The sequence below is a fragment of the Cyrtonyx montezumae genome, unplaced genomic scaffold (genome assembly GCF_038088225.1).
Source record: "Cyrtonyx montezumae isolate F1298 unplaced genomic scaffold, pur_monq_1.0 scaffold_32, whole genome shotgun sequence".
Classification (NCBI taxonomy): Eukaryota; Metazoa; Chordata; class Aves; order Galliformes; family Odontophoridae; genus Cyrtonyx; species Cyrtonyx montezumae.
In genome coordinates, this window is record NW_027072037.1 from 75558 (window position 1) to 91044 (window position 15487).

Sequence of the window (15487 nt, forward strand, 5' to 3'; positions counted from 1 at the left end):
CCATCAGCAGCTCTGGTGGCAGTAGGGCCACGATGGGCTTGGCTGTGGGGCCCTCCCTGCCATGCTCTGAGCACTCCTCACGTCCCTGCAGGATGGTGGGGTGGGCGTGGGGTTTGGGGAGACCCCTGAATGTGGCACATGGAGGGAGCAAAGGATACGGGGTGAGGGGCCAGGTGTCTGCTGGGAGCAAGGACCCCGAGGGACCCGGCCCTCCTTCCTGCTGCCCTGCAGGATTTCGGGGCATTTGTGACACCTTGCTGCCGTGCCCGTGCCACCTCCTTCGTCGTGTTAACACACGAATCTTGCTGCTGCTGCGTCGTGGGCTGCGAGGTGCCGCTGGTCCCAGGGGACACACGTCCCGGGTGGGGGCCTGGGGCATTCACACCCCCAAAGCAGGACCCAGAGGGTGGGGGCAGGATTGGTTACGCATCTGAGGAAACATCCCCAGCAGTGGAAGATCGGAGCACCCGAAGGCACCACGAGCTGGCACAGCCCCGCGCTGCAGCACGGCCTGAGATGCTGTCCCCGCGTGGAGCCGCCCACCCGCGCTCAGCTGTGCCACGGAGCTGTGCAGCTGCTGCCTCTGCCCCTCGTTCACACCTCCCCGGTGCTCTGAAAGCCGAGCCGCCCCTCTTTTCAGCTTCAGACCTCATCCGGAAGGCAGCAACAGAAAGTGAAAGCGATGCCGCTGCTCCCCGCTGCCCTCGGGGGGGTCCGCTCCCGGCTCAGCCGCTCCCTTTCCCAGAAATCACGCACTGAGCAGAAAATGCAGCGCCGGGTTTGCACAGCACCGCCCTTCGGGCCCAATCCTGCCCCGCAACAGGCACGGCGTCGGCCAGGTCTGGGGGGCTGCCCCCCCGGCGTGGGGTCTCGGGCATGGGGGGGCTGGAGCGGGCAGAAAAAGAATGGGTACGGCCCCCGGGAGTGAAGCTGGGGGGTGGGAGAGCAGCAGAGATGCTGTTTGCCATTGCGGGGGAGCGTACGGCGTGGACAAAGCTTGGAGCTGGAGCTGGCCACAGCCACGGGGGACAGCAAAAAAGGAGTGGTTGGAAATGTGAACATGAAACGGAGGAGCAGAGATCGCAGAACCGCGTGGGTTGGAAGGGACGTGCGGGTGGTCACCCAGCTCGGCGTGGGGATGGGTCTCCATGGGAGGGGACTCCGCCACCTCTCTGGACAACCTGCTCCAGTGCTGTGTCACCATCAAGAAGTTCTGCGTGTCGGTGCGGGGCTGCCTGTGTCCCAGGTTTAGGCCACCACTCCTCGTCCTATTGCTGCACCCCACAGGAGCCTGGCCTCACCCACCGGCCTCCCATTTCCCTGTAGATATTAATAGACATCGATCAGATCCCCGCTCAGCTTTCTCCTCCCCAGGCTGAACAGATCCAGGTCACTCAGCCTCTCCTCGTCCGGGAGGTGTTCCAGGCCCTGTGTCATCTTCGTGGCCTTCTGTTGGACTCCTCCTTGGAGATCCCCATCTTTTTGACGGGGGGAACCCAGAACTGGACACTGCAGTCTAAAGGTGGCCTCCGTGGGGCAGAGCAGAGGGGGAGGATCCCCTCCCTCGACCTGCTGGCCACGCTCTTTTTAATGCACCCCAGGATCCCATTGTCCTTCTTGGCCACCAGGGCACAGTGCTCATGGCCAGCCTGTCACCCACCAGGACACCCAGGTCCCTCTCCTCAGAGCTCCTCTCCAGCAGCTCATCCCCAACCTGTACCGGTGCATGCGGTTATACAGCTCCCCGTGGCCCTACAAGACGCCGTTCCAACTCCCTGCCGTGGGCTGGCTGTCCCCACTTCCTGCAGCTGCCCGGGCCCCCCCGCCCCCCGTGGGTCCTCCAATGATCAGCACTATCGCGTACAGCAGGGAGGTCATCCGGCTGCGGGCTCCGTGCCACGGGGCGGTGCCGGGTGGGGCGGCGATAACGGAATCAGCCGGGGCCGTTCCCTCGGGGTCAGTGCTGCGCTTCGGTCCGACGGCGCGGACAGCTCGGTGCCCGGAGGAGCTCAAGGAAAGGGTGAATGTCGCGCCGAGCGTCACGGCGTGGGGCAAAGAGGGGGTGCGGGCGGAGCCGGGGCGGATCTCTGCTCTCCGGGCCGACGATTCGTGGTGGTGCTCGGCCCCGCGGGGACGCGGCTGTGCCGGGCAGGATGCAGCCGGGGGTCGGAGCTGCGGGGAGGAACGGGCTGGAGAGCGAGGGGAGGGGGGGAGGGGGCAGTGGGAGCAGGCAGGGGAGGACTCCGTCCCCTGACCCCTCCATTCATTTTTCTCTGTCCCCTTTTATCTTTTCCCTTTTACACCTTTTTCTCTCTCCCCTCTTTTTTCCCTTCTTCCTCTTTTTTCCCTTTTCTCCCCTTGTCCTCCCTCGCTACGTACCTCGTCTCCCTTCTCTGTTTCCTCTCCCCGTTTTTCTTGTTCCCTTTCTCTTCTCCCCATTTCCTCTTCCCCCTTCCTTTAATTCCCCTTTTCTCCTCTCCCCACTCCCCTTCTCCCTGCTTCGCACTCCCTGTGCTCACACGAGCACAGTGCACACCCGCCCCATCCATCAGCACAGCCACAACCCCAGCACAGGGATACCCTTGGCAGTGCACTCAGCCCCACGCCAGCCCCAGCTGCATGTCACCTCCCAGAGGGTCCCTGTCACCTCCCAAGGGGGTCGTGTCACCACCCCCCCCCTGCCGTGGCTGCACCGTGGGCTGTCACTGTCCCTCTGCTCTGTGCCTCTGTGTGACGTGGTGTCGCAGCTCTCTTTCCACTCTCCCCTTTCTCCGCCGCTCTCCGGGTGCTGCTGGGTCCGTCTGCAGCGCAGCGCTCCCGCAGAGGCCGGCTGAGCAGCTGATGGAGCCCCGCACCTCCTCCTGTGTCCCCGCAGCACACCCACGGGCTCTCGACGTGTCCCCCCACTGCTCGGGGACGGCAGAGGCTCCGCGATGCGGCTGCTCCTGGTTGGGAAGACGGGGGGGGGACGAAGTGCCACAGGAAACACCCTCCTTGGGCGACGTGTCTTCGACTCCAAGCTGTCCACCGTGCCGGTGACCCGCAGCTGCGAGACAGCCACCGGGCGCTGGGACGGCGAGGACATCGTGGTGATCGACACGGCCGACATCTTCCAGCTGTGGAACGGCAGCGCCGAGGCGTGCAGGGAAATCGCCCGCTGCATTGAGCTGTCCTCCCCGGGCCCCCACGTGCTGCTGCTGGTCACCCAGCTGGGACGCTTCACCCAGGAGGACCAGGAGGCCGTGCAGGGCGTGCGGGACATCTTCGGGGACGGCGTGTTCGAGTACACGATCGTCGTGTTCACACGAGGAGAAGAGCTGGTGTCGGGATCGCTGCACAGCTACGTGACCTACACCGACAACAAAGCTCTGAGCAGGCTGATCCAGAAATGCAGGCGCAGGTACTGCAGCATCAACAACCGGGCTGACGGAGCCGAGCGGGACCGGCAGGTCCAGCAGCTGATGGAGAAGGTCCTCCAAACGGTGCAGGAGAACGGGGGCAGGTACTACAGCAACGGGATGTACCTGGATTCCTTCCTAACGGAAGAGAAAGTGAGGCGTCACATGGAGAGTGTGAGCAACCCGTGGGTCGTGCTGCTCAGCTCTGTGCCGTACAGGACATTCCTTCTGAGATATGGGATCGCTCTCATTTTCATCGCTGTGATTTTCATCTGCTTCCTTATTGGGTGGAACAGATGAATGGCTGAATCCCACAAACCCACAGTCCCCAAATATCAGAATCCCATAATCCCACAGCGTTCGGGGCTGCGGGTGCTGCCCCATCCCCTCCCATCACCATTCCCCAGTGCCCGCTGCCCAGACCCGTGTCCCTGCCGCCCTGGGGAGCTGCTCCATGCCCACCACCCTCTGGGGCACAGCCCTCCCCTCACCCCCCACGACCCTCCCCTGACACAGCTTCATGCCGCTCCCTCGGGCGCTGTCACTGTCACCACAGAGCAGAGCTCAGCGCTGCCCCTCCGCTCCCTGTGATGCTGTAGGGCCATAAGGAGCTGTAGGGCCATGAACTGCCAACGAGAAGAGAAGGCAAGGTGTCCCATAAGTGTCCACTGGGCTCCTTTGGGGTAATTACATCCTAAACCCAACACCTATTGCTGTGGTCAGACCATCGGGATGACACAGCCGCTGTCTCCTCCTGAATGCAGAGCCCTGGAGCTCCGTGTACGCCCGCCCAGCCACGATGTATCAGCGTACCCAATTAGAAACTGTACAGATTTAATTTGGTAAACAGCCCTGTAAAGATAGCCGCACTTCTGCCTGGGGGTGTGCTTGTTTGGGGAAGGACCGCCAAGCACTTGGTTCTGCACAGAAATAAAACGGAGAGCTCTGTGTGCATCCCAGCTCTGTGTGGGTGATGTCCTATGCGTGTCGGGCACACACCCCTCATTAGAGACGACAGCCCCATTTTTACTGTTACTCTGTACACCTCCAAGTCGTGGGTCTGGTCGGTGAATAGAACACGAGGAGAACAGGAATCTGAGTTCGTGGTATGTGCTGGGGGTGTCAGGGCAGAGCGCAGCACTGCTGAGGACCCGGGGACACTAGGGGTGGGCACTGTGCCCTCACAGCCCTCAAACCAATGGGACCCTGGCTGCGTTCGGACAGGGAGTGCTCGGTGCTGCTGGGGTGCATCCAGAGGAGGGCACAGTGTGACCCCAGGGATGGGACATCCCTTATGAGGACAGGCTGAGAGCTGAGGCTGTGCAGCGGGAGGAGGGAAGGATGTGGGGAGAGCTGAGAGTGAGGGAGGCAGACTCTGCAGCAGGATCTGTGTGACAGGGCAAGGGGAAATGGCTTCAAACTCACAGAAGGGAGATGGAGATTGGATATAAGGAAGAAGCTGCTTCCAGCGAGGGCAGTGAGGCCCTGCACGGGCTGCCCAGAGAGGTGGTGGTGCCCCATCCCTGCAGACACCCACGGTCAGGGGATGGGCTCTGAGCACCGATGGAGCTGTGGCCGTCGCTGTGCATCGCAGGCAGTGGGACCACACGGCCTTTATAGGTCCCTTCCGACTCAAACCAGTCTGTGATCTCTGGTTCTGTGGCTCAGACGAGGAGCAACGTTGCTTCATCAGGGCCCATTTCCTCCAGACCCCCGCTATCTCTGCACCCTGTGCTGGGAGGGCAGAGCCCGGGGCTGAGCGGTGCTGGGCGCTGCAGCCTGGCCCTGCCCTGTGCTGCCCCGAGCCAGGCGGCACCCAGCCCCACAGCCCGGCCCTGCCCTGTGCTGCCCCGAGCCAGGCGGCACCCAGCCCCACAGCCCGGCCCTGCCCTGTGCTGCCCCGAGCCAGGCGGCACCCAGCCCCACAGCCCGGCCCTGCCCTGTGCTGCCCCGAGCCAGGCGGCACCCAGCCCCACAGCCCGGCCCTGCCCTGTGCTGCCCCGAGCCAGGCAGCACCCAGCCCCACCTGCACACACAGTGCATGAGGAACAAGGTCCACAAATTGGCAATTCCCGTAAACGCGCTCAGCTCCGGAAAGTGCAAAGAACAAAACAGAAAGTGATACTCAGCACACAGGACTTTGGTTCTTGCATGGAGCACTTAACCCCTAGCACGCAACAGCCACCACCCAGAACGCCCCGCACACCCCATGGCCATGAGCACCATCCCTCCGTATCCCATCCCACTTTAAGAGATGGGGCACAGCCTTTCCCTCGCCCCCACCCAACTCTCCCCTGACAGCCCCATGCTGTTCCCTTCAGTGCTGTCAATGTCACCAGAGAGCAGAGCTCAGTGCTGACCCTCTGCTCCCTGTGGGGATCCGTAGGGCTGTGAGGGGCTGCAGGGTCATGAGATGCTGTAAGGCCATGGGGGGTTGTAGGGCCATGGGGGGCTGTAGGGCCATGGGGGGCTGTAGGGCCATGGGGGGCTGTAGGGGATGGGGAGCCTTAGGGCCATGGAGGTCTGTAGGGCCAGCATGAGGACTGACGGGAAAAAAGGCAGGTGGACCCAATGGATGTATTGTCTCAAAAAGGGGATGTGCAGTCCACCAGGGTGAAAAGCAGAATCGGATGATCGTAAATATTCAAAGAAGGAGTGAAAAAGAAACACTTCTGCCTCGAGGCAGTGCTATCAGCGAGAAGGAGAGTGTCCTGTAAGCGTCCCTTGGGCTCCTGGAGGGCTGATGACATGCTGCCAACCGCCTCCATCGCTGAAGAAAGGATGGGAAGGGATTCCACCGTCCCCTGCCTGGAGCAGGTCTGGGGGCCCATCATGGGTGTGCCCGGCAAAGGAGAGCCACAGGACCCAATTAGAAGCTGTAAAGAGAGGCAGTTGTACAACCAGCCGTGTAAAACTGAGCGCACCTCTGTCTGGGGGTGTGCTTGCTTCGTTAGGGGTTGCCAAGGACCTGACGTGGTGTGGAATTAAAGAAGAGAATCCTGCCAGGACTCCGACTGAGTGCCGATGGGCCGCGAGCGCCGGGCACTGCCCCACGGGGACAAACAGGAGCACAGCACGGTGTTTGCTCGTGATGTATCTCACGTCTCTGTGCTGCCCTGCAGCCGCCCCTGAGCCGAGGCAGTGCCCACGGGGTGAGGCCGAAGGCTGCACAAAAACCCGCTCCCATGAACGCCGCATTCCGGGCACTGCAGGGAACGAAACGAAGAGTGTGGGGAGGCAGAGGGTTTCAGCTCTGCATCACGGCAGCTCCCCCACAGCCCGATCCCTGCAGCCCCCACTCACCCCCTCCTCACCAGGCTGCGTGTCCCGGCCCCCCCCCGCCCCCCAGCCCCATGCTCCCCCCACCACCCCCGCTCGGCTGTCACAGAGAGGTGCGGAGCTGTTCAAATCCATGTCATGCAGGAGAGCTCTCGTGTGGCTCCCGATGTTGCCTGCACATCGCAGCCTGTCCTGAAGCCCCTCACCCACTCCTCCCCGGCTCTGGGGCTGCTGGGGGCACGGCTGTGAGCAGAAGGGCCCTGGGGTGCTGCTGGGCACCGAGGGGACCCGGAGCAGCCATGTCCCTCAGGCAAAGGCTGAAGGTGTCTGGGCTGTGCTGGGATAGTGCTGCCAGCAGTGGCACTGGTGGGATTCTGCCCTCTGCTCAGCACCGGTGCACTGGCAGCACTGGGTCCAGCTCTACGCCCCCAGCACAGGAGAGACAGGGATGCACTGGGGAGAGTCTGGGGCAGCTCTGCTGGGAGGAGAGAGCGGGGCAGGATGAGGGGGATCCACTGTGACCATAAACGCCCACAGGAGCTGCAAGGTGATGCAGCCGGGCTCTGCCCAGCAGTGCCAGGGCCAGCACACGGTGCTGGGCACAAACTGCAGCCCAGGAGCTCCCCTGCCTGCAGGCAGCACCACACAGGGACCAGCAGCCATGGGCTCTCCTCCTCAGGGATCTCCCAGCCCCCCACCGTGGGCTGCGGGTCCGGGGCACCCTGCTCTGGGTGGCCCAGCTGAGGCAGGAGGGACCGGGGGATCCTGAGGGGTCCCCATCCTCAGCCCCACTGCGGGTCTGCAATCCCTGCCTCCTCATGGGCCGCCTCCCACCCCCTGTCTGTATGGGAGATGAACGTGGGACAGGTTCTCCACCACGCAGCAAAGCTTAGCATTTATTGAGAGATCCTTCAGTCCCACCAACACACAGCATGCCCCGTATGGCCCCGTGGAGGCAGAGCCCCTGCAGCCATGGCAGCAGCAGTGTCTCACTGCGATGGGATGGACAGCGGCACCGCGAGCCCCCCAGCCCCACAGGGCTCCTTCCAGCCCTGGCTCTCAGTGGGACGGCACCGCACCGTGCCAAGCCCTCTCCCGAGGAGAACATCTCACAGCCCCAATGTTCCCATCCGTCTCAGCTCATCCATGCCTGCAGACCTGGGGAGGAGAGCGTCGGTGCAGCAGTGCCAAGAGCAGCAGAGCGCAGCATCCACTGGGCAGCTGCTGCCTGCAGCTCCCCAACACAACGGCTGCGACACAGCAGTGCAAGCAGAGAGACAGCAGCAGAGTGAAGCGACACAGCAGCACACACACATTGCACACCCACAGCCCACGGGGAACGCAGTCACACGGGGCGTGGGAAAGCACAGGAAATGGATTAGGAAGGAAGGGAACTGCAAGCAAGGAAGGAGAGTGTCATCAGAGCACAGAGGTCACATCTCCTCCCAGACTGACCCCTTGCTGCCTACAGGATGGTACAGAGCTTTTCAAAGAAAGTCCGTGTGTCTTCATCCATCATCTCCCGTGTGTAAAGCGGAGCATCACAATTCTTGAGTACCATGGCATCAATCATTTCGATGAGCTTTGCAACCTGCCGCTCCCTCTTCTCCCCGGTGGCAATGTTGCTGAAAGCGATGTACCGATTTCCACACTTTGCTGCCAGCCCTGCGAGGTATGGGCTCTTTTCTATGAAACGCTTCAGGTCTTCTGGATTATCCAGCTGTTCTCCTCGGGTGAATAACAGGATTGTGTACTTCTCTGCTTTAGTGTGGAACATCTTGGTCACCCACTCAGCCACTTCCTGCTCTTCCCTAGTGATTCGGCCCAGCTGCATCACCAGGACGATGGCATGGACCCCTGCATCGAGGTACCGAAGGCCATCCTTAATCTTTTCAGCTGTTTTCTTGTTGGCTTCCCTTGTATCAAACAGGCCAGGAGTGTCAACAACAACAACTGATCTTCCAGCAAAGACACCTTTGGCTTTCCTGTACTCTTGGGTTACTGCATGCGCTGACAGCTTTGATTCAAATGTGCTCTTCCCAAGGATGATGTTCCCTGTCGCACTCTTCCCACTCCCTGTCTTGCCCACGAGGATGATGCTCAGCATGGATTCTGGGGAACAGCAGAGACGTGTGTGAGCCCCACGGTGCCCGGACAGCCCCTGCTTGCCACGCATGGATGTGAACCCCCCGTGCTTCCCCAGTGCTCAGCCAGGAGCCCTCAGTGCAACTCACCTTTGTTTAGACATCCTGCCATTGGGAGAGCGTACATACCAGGAGCCGGGAAGGTCTGCTCTCCAAGGACAGTCTGTTCCCACCTGGAAAGAGGGATTGGATGAACTTTCTGTGTGGAAATCACAGCTGCCCCCTGCAAGCAGCAATCACGGCCTTTCTTCCTTTCCCGGAGCAGCGGTGGTAGAGCTGCAGGCAGCTCAGCAAAGTGCTCTGTGCCAGGTCTGAGTGCTGCACTCGTGCTTCTGCCGCTCTCCTCCTGCACAGCAGTGCCAGGCTGGAACAGCTGTGCAGCTCAGCAGCACATTTAAAGGCAGGATCAGGCGAAAGGGTGTGCTGCACGTGACCTGTTAAACAAACAGTCATCTGAAAACTATTAAGAGTTAGCTCCTGTTCAAAGCCACTCCTGGATGACAGCAGAAACCTCCCAGCAATCACAGAAAGAAGCCAGAGGGTAAACAATTCCTTCACGTGAGGAGATGAAATTTAGTTTGAGTGGGGAACTTCACCCCACTGGACAGGCTGAATGTTGAGCTAAGGCCAATGGGATGAAGCTCAACAAGACCGTGTGCCAGGTCCTGCACTCCAGCCAGGGGGAAGGAGAGCTTCCCTATGTCGAGAAATGGAGAGATTGAAAAGAGCTGCCTCTGAGAAACAGCCATGAGCAGATTGAGAGCTTGTGGGTAAAACTGAGGGACTGAACTAACAGAGGACATCTGGTGGCTGGTTGTGAGGAAAAAAAAGAAAGAAAGAAAGAAAACAGGGCAGTGCTGCTGAAACAGGATCTTTGATAACTTTTAGAACCGTTGAATGGCTTGGGATGGATGGCAGCATAAAGCCCACCCAGCCCCAACCACAGCCCCTGCCATGGGGACAATTCCCCACCCATGGCCCTGGGCACTACAGGGATAGAGCAACCGCAGCTCTGGGCAGCAGTGTTGGTACCTCACCAACCTCATCATGAACAATTTATTCCTGATGTCTGATCTAAACATACTGTCTGATAGCTTAGAGCCGTTCCCCCTTGTCCAACCACTTCACTCTCTGACAGAGTCCCTCCCTCCCTGTACTTAAGGAGTGTAACTTAAGTGCACTGTGGAGGGCCACAGTGAGGGGTGCCCAGAGCCTTCTTTTCTCCAGGCTAAACACCCACAACTCTCAGCCTGTCTCCACAGCAGAGGTGCTCCAACTTCTGAACATAGTGCCAGCTTGTGTTCAGTATTTAATCCACCAAGAACCCTAAGTCCTTCTCCTCATGGCTGCTCTCAATCCACCCATTGCTCAGACTGTGTCTGTGTTTGGGATTGCCCTGAGGTTGAAGCACCTCTCCTAGAAAGGCAGGCAGAGGGAGCATGGGGTGTTCATGTCCTCCAAAAGACTGCAAGAAGACCCCACTGCAGCCTTCCAGTACTTAAAGGGAGCTTATAAACATGAGGGAGAGCGCCTTTTCACCCAGGCAGACAGTGACAAGGAGAAAATATTTGAAACTAAAACATGGGATATTCAGTTCAGATGTGAGGGGGAAATCTGTTACCCAGAGGCAGCAGGGCACTGGCACTGCCCAGAGCTGTGGGTACTCCACCCCTGGAGGTGCCTGAGGGCACGGCTGGGCCCCAGGCAGCCTGAGCTGGGTGGGGGGCATCCAGCCCACGGCAGGGGGGGGTAGAGGAGGTGTGGGTCCCTTTCAATCCAAACTATATAAATGTGTGGCTCTCACTAGCGCCAACCAAGGAAACGTTGCTTTGCTCCTACCCTCACAGGTGCCCATTCCTGTGAGATCCTCAGCCCCAGCACCCGCTCCCCCAAAGCCAAAGCACTGAGAGTTGCGAGGAGGAAAATCACCTAGCCCAAATTTCAGAATAAACGACGGACGATTAACGAGATGAAACGGAGGGGCCGCGCTCCAGGAGCTCGGCCGTGCCAGCACCAATGGCAGCGCTGCCGGAAATCACGTGATCTGCGGCACTGCTCAAAATGGCGGCGCCCACAAGCCTCCCTCATCATAGCAGGCCGCGGCAGGTCACGTGCGCCTCCCCACTTCCGGCCGGCGGAGTGCTTCCGCTGGAGGCGGGGCTTCGTCCGGAAGCTCGTGTGAGGATCTGTCGGGAGCGAGCCAGCGTCATGCGGCCTGTTTCCGGTGCAGAGCCTACTTCCGGCGTGAGGCCTGCTTTTCCGGTGTGGGGTCCACTTCCGGCTCGTTCACACCGGAAGTGGGGAGTGGAGGCTTGCGAGGCCTTTTCAGGTGTCATGGCCTCGTACACGCAGGTAGGACCTCGGGCCTGGTGGAGTAAGGCTTGCCAGGCCTGTTATGGCCCTCGCTGCCCTGTGCCTCCCGGCTCCTCTGGCGTCTGCGCCTCGCTGGGCCTCTTGCACATCCTCCCTGCAGCACTGCATCCTCTGCGTCTTGCCTTTCCTCCTGTGTCCTGGAGACCAGGGTTCCTGGAGCTTGCTCCCACCTGCCCAGCCACCTGTAGACCTTGGTGCAGACACGCAGGTGGTCAGGCAAGCGGTTCTGGCTGTCAGGACACCACTGACTGCCTTGGAAACACAGGGGATGCCTGGGCAGAGCACCTGGCTGAGGCATCGTGGGAGCTCCACAGTCATCCCATGGCATGCAGGCTCCTGGGAAGCCCTGTTCATTGGTTCTTTGAACCTCTCCTAGCGGTAGCTTTTTTGGGGGCAGAAATAATGTTTGGAAAGCAAAGCACATTGTAAATGCTTTGTGCGCATTGCCAAGGATACAATATTTTCTTTGCAGGAGTCTGTGACGTTTGAGGACATCGCTGTCTATCTGAGCCGTGCTGAGTGGGACATGGTTACAGAAGAGCAGAGGGAGCTCTACTGCAGTGTCATGCTGGACAACTATGAGCTCCTGACATCACTGGGTAATGTGCAGTTTCAGATCCTGGACAGCTGTAGCGGGGGTAGGGAATTCCATCGTACTTGGATCCATTGGGATCTTGCTGCTCCCAGTGCTTTAGAGATTGATCAGCTACAGAGTGAGATAACCACCCGGAAAACCTCCAGTCCTGGGGGCATAGTGCTGGAAGAGCACAAGAGTTTGGTGTCTTTCTACCAACAGTGGGTGCTTCTGAAAATATAACTGCAGTGACTTGCACATACCTTGAGGTTGGGCAAGGACCCACCTTGGGCCACCACCTCAGTCTTCTTCCCTGGTTGCTAGCGCAGGAACACTGTGCGTGAGTAAAGGAGCTGTAGTGAGCAGCAGGGCAGGACTAGCATTTAGGGGACAGACCCACTGTGAGAACAGCTGATAGGAGTCACTCAGACTGCAAGGTCCACCAGAGAGAATCAGCTTGTGATGGAGGTTGCTGTTTGACTGTGTAAGGGTATGAGACAGGCACTGCAGCACATCCTACATCCCAGAGCTGCTCCTGGGGCAAGCAGCTGATCTCCCTGGCTAGAAGCACCATCAGCAGGGCTATGGCTGGTCTCTCTCTGCCCTTGGCCACGGGGTGACAGTTCTGATAACTCTTTTTTCTTTTTTTTTCTTTTCATTGTGGTTTCTACTCAGACACTTCTGACAGCAAAGCACAGCCTGAGACATCACAGAAGATGTTTATTTCCTGTGTTAACAATTTATTTCTATAGCCAACACTTTGTAGTAGAACAACACGTATCTCTGCTTCACAGGGTATGCAGGCCCCAAACCTGACATTGTTCATCGGCTGGAACGTGGGGAAGAGCCATGGGTCAGCACACCACAGAGCCCAGTGAAGTGGGATGGACCTGACAGGTCTCTCGGTGAGAAGTTACAGTTCACCTACCTCGGTACTGCTTACCTGGACAGGGAGTACACTTCAGGGGCCTCACTAGGGTCCTTACTCTCTGTGTTCAGTGCATCTCTGTGCTTCGCACTTGCTCTCCTGTCCTGATCCCTTCTTTCTGCGCTACCTACATTAAGAGCATCTCCCGTATTTCTGTCTGGCCCTGCAGCCCTTCTTGCACTTGCATGTGATGGCTAATGGCGGCTGTCATCTCCTGCACGAGGGCTGCAGCTCAGCAGGGTTGTTGTTGCTGCTCAACCCAAGGAGAGTACCCCCTCCCAGTGCCCACGAGTTGGGCAGTGGCTGCTGGCAGCAGATGGGGCCTACCCAGCGAGGCCATGGGGTCTCCTTGGGGATCTCCTACCCACCTAATTGTAGGGCTGGGAACCCTGCTCTGGGTGGCCCTGTTGGGGTCTGGGGTGGAACAGGGACCCAGAAGTGCCTCCAGCCTCAGCCATGCTGTGATTCCCTAGGGCCTTTTCCTCCAGGTAGGTTGCTGTACAGCAGGAGGGCTTGTCGTGTCAGGGCGATAACATCTTTCTAGTTTCCCTGCAGGATGCGATGGGAACAAGAGATGGCTGTCAGAGTTGTGCTCCAGCAGGTGGTTGGATGTTGACAAGGACCAGGTACTGGAGGAGACACAGCCCCCCAGCCATGGTGAGTGCTGGTTCTGCCCCATCTCTGGGCTCTGCAGCAAAGAGCCTGAAGGTTGGAGGCAAACTGTCCACCTGTCTCTCAACAGGAGAACAATGTGAGCCATGGCTGCTACGGACCAGCAGACTGCTGAAGAAGTTTGGACATCTCGAGGGTCAGAGTGAGTTGTGGTCAGAGGCAGCCAGCAGCCAGTCGACGCCAGAGGGAAGCCAAGACAAGGCACAGATGGGCTGTTCAACCAGGCATTTAGAAAAAGTGAATGGACAAGGGATCAAGACAGAATTAGTACAAAGCGTGGGAAATGTGGCTTCTTGCAAGTGTCTGCAAGATAATTGCATGGAGACATTTCAAGAGACTGTACAAACACCAAGACCTGTTTTAGAGGAAGTAAGTGTTTTCCAGGCAAACAGGGGGCACAGGGAATCCTCTACTGAGGATCTCAATGAAACTGTTCTGGAAGACCACTGTTATTGTTTGAGAAATGGACTGCACTGCACTCTATTTCCACAGGCTCTGAGAGAACATGACTACTGCAGTAACAGTAATAGCGGGGTCTCAGTGCTCAAAGACCATGAATACTGCCAGGTGCAAAGGTTTTCTTATCCAGACAGAGTCCGTAAAGTTGTTTGTCGTACTTGTATGGCTCATGCCATGGCTTACAGGCTAGCAAACCGAAAATCCTATGTACAACGTATCATCTGGAGAGCTAAGCGAAGCGTGCGATTTCTCAAGCCCTCCTTCAGAAGAGTGTGGTTTCCTCGAGCTTTCTTCTGTGCAAAATGTCTTTCTGCACCTCCTGTGTCATCGTCTGATCCTCCAGCTAGGGCAGATGACTCCACAAAGGAAACCTGTGGAGCATTTTGTCCTCCTGCACAGCAGGTAACTGTGCCCCAACAGTCTCAGAAGAAAGAGGACTCCCAAAAGGTGGCTGTGCCCCCACAGCCTGAGGAGGAAGACTCCCAGGAAGAGACATCAGAAGCACACAGTGCCTCTGCAGCACCTCTTGAATCAGCAGCTGCATCCCCACCCCCCGGTACAGCTGGAGAAGTGCAGGGTGAAGCAGCACAACCTGAGGCTCTTGTGCACCAAGGGATGCAGGAGGCAGAGTTGATCCATAAACCTGACTCTCAGCAAAACACTGAAAGATACAAAATTGTTAATCCAGGTCATGTATTGCTGCACGATGCTTATGAAATGGTCGTATGGACTGTTGATTACATGCTGGAATCTGTATGCCGGGCATTTGACCTTGCTGGCTATACTCAGTGTAAGGAAACGCAGCCTGTGATTACCCAGACTGACAGCTGACCACTGGAACATGAGCAGCTACACCTGCTCTGTCATGGCAAACGGACAGACCCAGCAGCACAACCCACTCATGTGGCTTAGCAGGAGAAACTGAAGGGCGTACTAAACGGATGTAAAACATGGCTTGTAGCATCTGCTGGGAAAAGTGTGATCGCCCAGGAGGCTTCAGGGAAAAGCTAGGGGCAGAGAACAAACAGGGCTGATGCGAGTGAAAGAGGTAGAAGCCTGGGAAAATGTCTAAGAGAAGGGAGAAAAAGGGCAGCTTTGTGTCAGCAGGCTCCTGGCGCACTTTCTGGCTGAGCTGTGTGCAATCACTGTGGTCTTTCTCCTCATTAAACTATTGCCACATGCTCGTGTATGCCAGCATGTGAGCTGTGCTCTCTTGCCTGGGCTGGACCTGGCAGAAAGGGATCTCAGAGTGCTGCCTTCACCTCTGCCTTGGTACAGGCAGTGTACGTGGTGTCCTGGGTTCTCCCTCACATAATTTAAGAAAATTTTAAGATGGACTGATAATCTAATTTATTTGTTTTTAAGAGAGTACACGTCCCACTGTAATGAAAGCAGGTAAGGATGCAGCCTTGCTGCATTCCCATCTGAAAGCTATTGGGGAAAAAAAAAAAACATTGTAGGGGGAGATGAGGTTCTGATTGCGGGAGGGGTGTGAAGAGATGCTGGAGCTGCCTTGTGTCAATGCAGCCGCATCCGGTGGCCCTGACGCAGAGCATGACAGAGCCCAGCAGCTGAGGTGGTGGTGCTTTTTAGTTTGCCTTTGTTCCTCGCTATCCTACTGTGTTTTCATTGTCAATAAAAATAATCTGCCCCAGGTTGA

General features: G+C 58.2%; 3 protein-coding genes across 3 annotated transcripts; 2 read left to right on the forward strand and 1 right to left on the reverse strand.

Moving 5' to 3' along the window:
• Window positions 1-1920: 1920 nt before the first annotated feature.
• LOC136053920 (GTPase IMAP family member 1-like) lies at window positions 1921-4394 on the forward strand. The gene is made up of 2 exons (XM_065744891.1): window positions 1921-2020; window positions 2876-4394. The coding sequence occupies exon 2, from the start codon at window positions 2934-2936 to the stop codon at window positions 3696-3698; it is 765 nt and encodes a 254-aa protein (XP_065600963.1). The 5' UTR covers window positions 1921-2020; window positions 2876-2933; the 3' UTR covers window positions 3699-4394.
• A 3715-nt stretch (window positions 4395-8109) lies between these two features.
• Window positions 8110-8948, reverse strand: LOC136053923 (GTPase IMAP family member 9-like). Its single transcript, XM_065744893.1, has 2 exons — window positions 8912-8948; window positions 8110-8789 (listed from the first exon to the last, which is right to left on the reverse strand). The coding sequence occupies exons 1-2, from the start codon at window positions 8946-8948 to the stop codon at window positions 8143-8145; spliced, it is 684 nt and encodes a 227-aa protein (XP_065600965.1). The 3' UTR covers window positions 8110-8142.
• Window positions 8949-10882: 1934 nt separating this feature from the next.
• Window positions 10883-14758, forward strand: LOC136053867 (uncharacterized). The gene is made up of 5 exons (XM_065744821.1): window positions 10883-11173; window positions 11667-11793; window positions 12563-12673; window positions 13252-13353; window positions 13439-14758. Exons 1-5 carry the CDS (start codon window positions 10883-10885, stop codon window positions 14656-14658), a joined length of 1851 nt encoding a protein of 616 aa, XP_065600893.1. The 3' UTR covers window positions 14659-14758.
• Window positions 14759-15487: the final 729 nt, after the last annotated feature.